General features: G+C 40.0%; 1 protein-coding gene across 1 annotated transcript; it reads left to right on the forward strand.

The window, feature by feature from the left end:
* Positions 1 to 3,093: 3,093 nt before the first annotated feature.
* On the forward strand, positions 3,094 to 3,555 carry LOC138353053 (involucrin-like). Its single transcript, XM_069305692.1, has one exon. The coding sequence runs from the start codon at positions 3,094 to 3,096 to the stop codon at positions 3,553 to 3,555; it is 462 nt and encodes a 153-aa protein (XP_069161793.1).
* Positions 3,556 to 6,865: the final 3,310 nt, after the last annotated feature.

Consider the following 6,865-nt stretch of genomic DNA (forward strand, 5'->3'; position numbering starts at 1 on the left):
TTCTGTTGCTTCTCGGATTTTTCCCTTTGGGCCGGGATGAACCTGTTTACTGCCTCCTGACACTTTTGGGTAACATAGTCCATCATACCCTGTACAGACTTGTCTCTGAGGTCTGTGTCCCAAGGTATTTCACTTAGGAAACTTCTGATCTGTTCATAATTCCCCTTTCGGTATGCCAGCCTTTTGATTCCTAGTTCTTTTTGGGGGGAGATAAGTCCTAGCTCTACCAGGTACTCAAAGTTCAATACCCTGTGGTCACTCATTCCCAAGGGCGCTTCCATCTTAACTTCCCTTATATCCCATTCATTTAGGGTAAATATCAAATGGAGCATTGCTGGTTCATCTTCTCCTCTCATTCTTGTTGGTTCTGTGATGTGCTGGCTTAGAAAGTTTCTTGTTGCCACGTCCGGCAGCTTAGCTCTCCATGTTTCTGGTCCTCCATGCGGGTCTCTGTTCTTCCAATCTATCTTCCCATGGTTGAAGTCTCCCATAATTAGTAGTCCAGATCCATTCCTGCTAGCAACAGAAGCTGCTCTTTCTATTATGTTAATGGTGGCCATGTTGTTTCTATCATATTCCTGTCTAGGTCTTCTGTCATTTGGTGGTGGATTATATATGACTGCGACTATAATTTTTTTCCCTCCATTTGTTACAGTACCTGCTATGTAGTCACTGAAACCTTCACAGCCCTGAATATCCATCTCCTCAAAATCCCAGCCTTTTCTTACCAGCAGAGCTACACCACCCCCACCTCTTCCTTCCCTCTCTTTCCTCATAACATAATAGTCCTGTGGGAACACTGCATTTGTCTATCGTAGATCACTATCGTTTTCGTGATCTTTGTTTCTGTGAGGGCTATTATGTCTGGGTTTTCCTCTAGTACCAGTTCTCCAAGCTCATTTGCTTTATTTGTAATTCCATCTATGTTAGTGTACATCGCTTTGAGGCTCACTTTCTTCTGTCCCTTCTCAAATCGCCTCCTTGGTGAGTGTTCTGCTGGTGGGGGAGGCTGTTCCATGGGTGTGAGGACCTGTGAGGTGGATAACAGGGTCTCAGAGGATACTGGGATGAGGGGCGGGGGATCCAGTGAAGGGGGAGGGACAGGGAGGGTATGGGGTGAAAGGGGAGGGAGGACGGGAAGGAAAGGGGGGGAGGGAGGATTCCGGGAGGAGGGGAGGGGTAGAAGGGTGGGGATTGGGTGTGGGGGGAGGGAGATTTGGCTGAACATTTGAGTGGGGACAGGGAGGGTTTGGGGTAGGGGGTTTTCAATGCAGAGGAGGGAGGCGGGGTTGTCCTCCCTTCTGGTGTTACTGGGTAGCTGGTTGTGTGTGTGTGTGTGTGTGTGTGTGTGTGTGTGTGTGTGTGTGCGCGAGTGTGTGTGTGTGTTTGCGTGTGCGTGCGTGTGTGTGTGTGTATATGTACGTGCGTGTGTGTCACAAGGTTTGTCAACCTCCACCCAGAATGAGCCACTTTGAGACTTTAAATATATATGATATACTGAACAAGAATTTAATAATATTTTACCTCACTCTGTACACCTGAATAATTGACCAGAGAGGGGTACCTACCAGTCAGCCTCCCGCTTGCACAACTAGATGAATAAGGGCGATGTATGGATGACGAGGTGATCCGTCGTCGCCTCCCACCTGGTGATTCAATAAGTTCCAGTAGATTGATGTCGTCTGTTCTTCTCTATCTAACACAAAGCTCTGGAGTCAATCACTGTATCGTTGTGTCTGTTGTTTTACAGTTCATTAATTTACTGTACCACTGTTCAATGGAGTCCAATATGTAAACAAAGCCTCGTGGCCCTCCCAAGTGGCCTGTTTGGTGAATGATCACTGTTTAACACAAAGTTCTATTGATTGCACGGTATTTTTCTTTCCTATGCGCAGTGGTTATACACTTCATGATACCCTAGATCTGTGATATGTGACTGTAGCCTTAATTAACCCAAAAATATTGGCGTTTATCGTAGAGCACGACCCCGCAACCCTCCCTCGACGGCGGACTCGACTCGACTCGACCGGTGGAGCCCGTCTTAAGTTAGGGGCTTTGGGCTTCTGTCAACACCGGTGGAGCCCGTCTTATGCTAGGGGTTTTGGGCTTCTGTCAACACCGGTGGAGCCCGTCTGATGCTAGGGGCTTTGGGCTTCTGTCAACACCGGTGGAGCCCGTCTGATGCTAGGGGCTTTGGGCTTCTGTCAACACCGGTGGAGCCCGTCTGATGCTAGGGGCTTTGGGCTTCTGTCAACACCGGCGGAACCCGTCTGATACTAGGGACTTTGGGCTTCTGTCAACACCGGCGGAGCCCGTCTGATGCTAGGGGCTCTGGGGCTCCTCCACTTCCCGTTTTAAAGACTAAAAGCTCGGGAAAAGTTTAGGGAATAAATTCTTCATTAGAATTCTTGAATTGAATCAGTCGTGTTGGTCGGTTAGCTTAGACAATCACAATCACTATCACCACCTCTCTCTCCCCCCCTTTCTCCCCCCCCCTCTCTCTCTCTCTCTCTCTCTCTATCTCTCTCTCTCTCTCTCTCTCTCTCTCTCTCTCTCTCTCTCTCTCTCTCTCTCTCTCTCTCTCTCTCTCTCTCTCTCTCTCTCTCTCTCTCTCTCTCTCTCTCTCTCTCTCTCTCTCTCTCTCTCTCTCTCTCTCTCTCTCTCTCTCTCTCTCTCTCTCTCTCTCTCTCTCTCTCTCCATTGTTACTCACGATGCCGCATTCCCCCAACATGTAAAGTACCTCTCCCTCCCATTTTCTCTCCTCTCCCAAGACCTCTTCAAGGATTCACCTCAGTTCCTCAGCCTCGCCGCTCGATTCTTACAGCGCGACACTTCATGACAAGTCTGGCACACGTGCCGGGAATGGTGAAGACTTACAGTGAGAGATTGATGAGGCAAAGGTGACAGCGATGGGCGTGAGTCGGGATGGTGAAATAATTATGAGAGAATGGTGAGCGGATTGTTGGTAATGTGATATGTCAGTCAGTCAGTGATTGTGAGATTTTGTTGAAGGATGAACAGGGGATGGTGAGGACGTAAGAAGAGGTCATGATCAGTGGTACACGCAGAAAGGTGAAGCAGGCACAGTACACATGCAGGAAGGTGAAGCAGGCACAGTACACATGCAGGAAGGTGAAGCAGGCACAGCACACATGCAGGAAGGTGAAGCAGGCACAGTACACATGCAGGAAGGTGAAGCAGGCACAGTACACATGCAGGAAGGTGAAGCAGGCACAGTACACATGCAGGAAGGTGAAGCAGGCACAGTACACATGCAGGAAGGTGAAGCAGGCACAGTACACATGCAGGAAGGTGAAGCAGGCACAGTACACATGCAGGAAAGTGAAGCAGGCACAGCACACATGCAGGAAAGTGAAGCAGGCACAGCACACATGCAGGAAAGTGAAGCAGGCACAGCACACATGCAGGAAAGTGAAGCAGGCACAGTACACATGCAGGATGGTGAAGCAGGTCAAGTACACATGCAGGAAAGTGACGCAGGCACAGTACACGTGCGAGGTCAAACTGATCGGACGTTCCTTCTAACTTTTTAAAAAGGCAAAATAAGCCGATGTTGAGTCAACAATATTGAAGTTGATTTATCTATATGTGGGAATGTTTTGACCCTTGCCCAGTGGGCACTGTACCCACGAGTGACATTAACCCCGGCATTGTGCACCTGTTTTTGACAAAAACATCATAGTGCAATTGTTAATTTAATTAATTAAGGACATATTTTTGTATAGATGTTCAGGTAAAGTTAACATCAAAATAACATATATATATATGTATATATATATATATATATATATATATATATATATATATATATATATATATATATATATATATATATATATATATATATGTCGTACCTAGTAGCCAGAACTCACTTCTCAGCCTACTATTCAAGGCCCGATTTGCCTAATAAGCCAAGTTTTCCTGAATTAATATATTTACTATAATTTTTTTCTTATGAAATGATAAAGCAACCCTTTTCTCTATGTATGAGGTCAATTTTTTTTTATTGGAGTTAAAATTAACGTAGATATATGACCGAACCTAACCAACCCTACCTAACCTAACCTAACCTATATTTATAGGTAAGGTTAGGTTAGGTAGCCAAAAAAAGCTAGGTTAGGTTAGGTTAGGTAGGTTAGGTAGACGAAAAAACATTAATTCATGAAAACTTGGCTTATTAGGCAAATCGGGCCTTGAATAGTAGGCTGAGAAGTGCGTTCTGGCTATTAGGTACGACATATATATATATATATATATATATATATATATATATATATATATATATATATATATATATGTCGTACCTAGTAGCCAGAACGCACTTCTCAGCCTACTATGCAAGGCCCGATTTGCCTAATAAGCCAAGTTTTCATGAATTAATGTTTTTTCGACTACCTAACCTACCTAACCTAACCTAACCTAACTTTTTCCGCTACCTAACCTAACCTAACCTATAAACATAGGTTAGGTTAGGTTAGGTTAGGTTAGGTTAGGTTAGGTAGGGTTGGTTAGGTTCGGTCATATATCTACGTTAATTTTAACTGCAATAAAAAAAATTGACCTCATACATAATGAAATGGGTAGCTTTATCATTTCAGAAGATAAAAATTAGAGAAAATATATTAATTCAGGAAAACTTGGCTTATTAGGCAAATCGGGCCTTGCATAGTAGGCTGTGAAGTGCGTTCTAGCTACTAAGTACGACATATATATATATATATATATATATATATATATATATATATATATATATATATATATATATATATATATATATATATACATATATATATATATATATATATATATATATATATATATATATATATATATATATACATATATATATATATATATATATATACATATATATATATATATATATATATATATATATGTCGTACCTAGTAGCCAGAACTCACTTCTCAGCCTACTATTCGAGGCCCGATTTGCCTAATAAGCCAAGTTTTCCTGAATTAATATATTTACTATAATTGTTTTCTTATGAAATGATAAAGCAACCCTTTTCTCTATGTATGAGGTCAATTTTTTTTTATTAGAGTTAAAATTAACGTAGATATATGACCGAACCTAACCAACCCTACCTAACCTAACCTAACCTATATTTATAGGTAAGGTTAGGTTAGGTAGCCAAAAAAAGCTAGGTTAGGTTAGGTTAGGTAGGTTAGGTAGACGAAAAAACATTAATTCATGAAAACCTGGCTTATTAGGCAAATCGGGCCTTGAATAGTAGGCTGAGAAGTGCGTTCTGGCTATTAGGTACGACATATATATATATGTATATATATATATATATATATATATATATATATATATATATATATATATATATATATACATATATATATATATATATATTATATATTTATATATATATATATACATATATATATATATATATATATATTATATATTTATATATATATATATATATATATATATATATATATATATATATATATATATATATATATATATATATATGTCGTACCTAGTAGCCAGAACGCACTTCTCAGCCTACTATGCAAGGCCCGATTTGCCTAATAAGCCAAGTTTTCCTGAATTAATATAATTTCTCTAATTTTTTTCTTATGAAAGGATAAAGCTACCCATTTCATTATGTATGAGGTCAATTTCTTTTTATAGGAGTTAAAATTAACGTAGATATATGACCGAACCTAACCAACCCTACCTAACCTATCTTTATAGGTTAGGTTAGGTTAGGTAGTCGAAAAACAATTAATTCATAAAAACTTGGCTTAATAGGCAAATCGGGCCTTGCATAGTAGGCTGAGAAGTGCATTCTGGCTACTAGGTACGACATATATATATATATATATATATATATATATATATATATATATATATATATTAGTATATTTTGGTAGCAGTCTTTCCTGTAGACATATATTATTAAATATGACCGAAAAAGTAAGATTAATAATTCTAACACGAATTTTCTCAATCTTTCGTACATTACGCTTCACTGTTGGAGGTAAATCAAAAATTAATTCTCCAAAATTCATTTTTATTTCTAGTCTGACGCGACACGGTTGCGTTTCATAAAACTTATTACATTTTCAAAGACTTTTGTTCACAAATACACAACTGAATAGAACTTACGTATCTCTGATTTTATATCTACATTTGAGTGAGGTGGGAGGGGTGATGTGGCATTAACACAAGACAGAACAAGAGGGAATATTAATAGGGTATTAAAATTATCAACACAAGACAGAACACAAACAATGGGTATTGAATAGAAGTGTTTGTAGAAAGCCTATTGGTCCATATTTCTTGATGCTTCTATATTGGAGCAGAGTCTTGAGGTGGGTAGAATATAGTTGTGCAATAATTGGCTGTTGATTGCTGGTGTTGACTTCTTAATGTGTAGTGCCTCGCAAACGTCAAGCCGCCTGCTATCGCTGTATCTATCGATGATTTCTGTGTTGTTTACTAGGATTTCTCTGGCGATGGTTTGGTTGTGGGAAGAGATTATATGTTCCTTAATGGAGCCCTGTTGCTTATGCATCGTTAAACGCCTAGAAAGAGATGTTGTTGTCTTGCCTATATACTGGGTTTTTTGGAGCTTACAGTCCCCAAGTGGGCATTTGAAGGCATAGACAACGTTAGTCTCTTTTAAAGCGTTCTGTTTTGTGTCTGGAGAGTTTCTCATGAGTAGGCTGGCCGTTTTTCTGGTTTTATAGTAAATCGTCAGTTGTATCCTCTGATTTTTGTATCCATCGAGCAAAAAGTCTTAGTCGACATGAACTTGAAACCGGCCATATACTGCAGGTATGTTGACGACATTTTTACACAGGT

This window comes from Procambarus clarkii, chromosome 56 (genome assembly GCF_040958095.1).
Source record: "Procambarus clarkii isolate CNS0578487 chromosome 56, FALCON_Pclarkii_2.0, whole genome shotgun sequence".
Lineage (NCBI taxonomy): Eukaryota > Metazoa > Arthropoda > Malacostraca > Decapoda > Cambaridae > Procambarus > Procambarus clarkii.

What these genes read in the sequence shown, in the direction of transcription:
- LOC138353053 (XM_069305692.1), top strand. Translation starts at nt 3,094, where the DNA reads ATGCAGGAAGGTGAAGCAGGCACAGTACACATGCAGGAAGGTGAAGCA.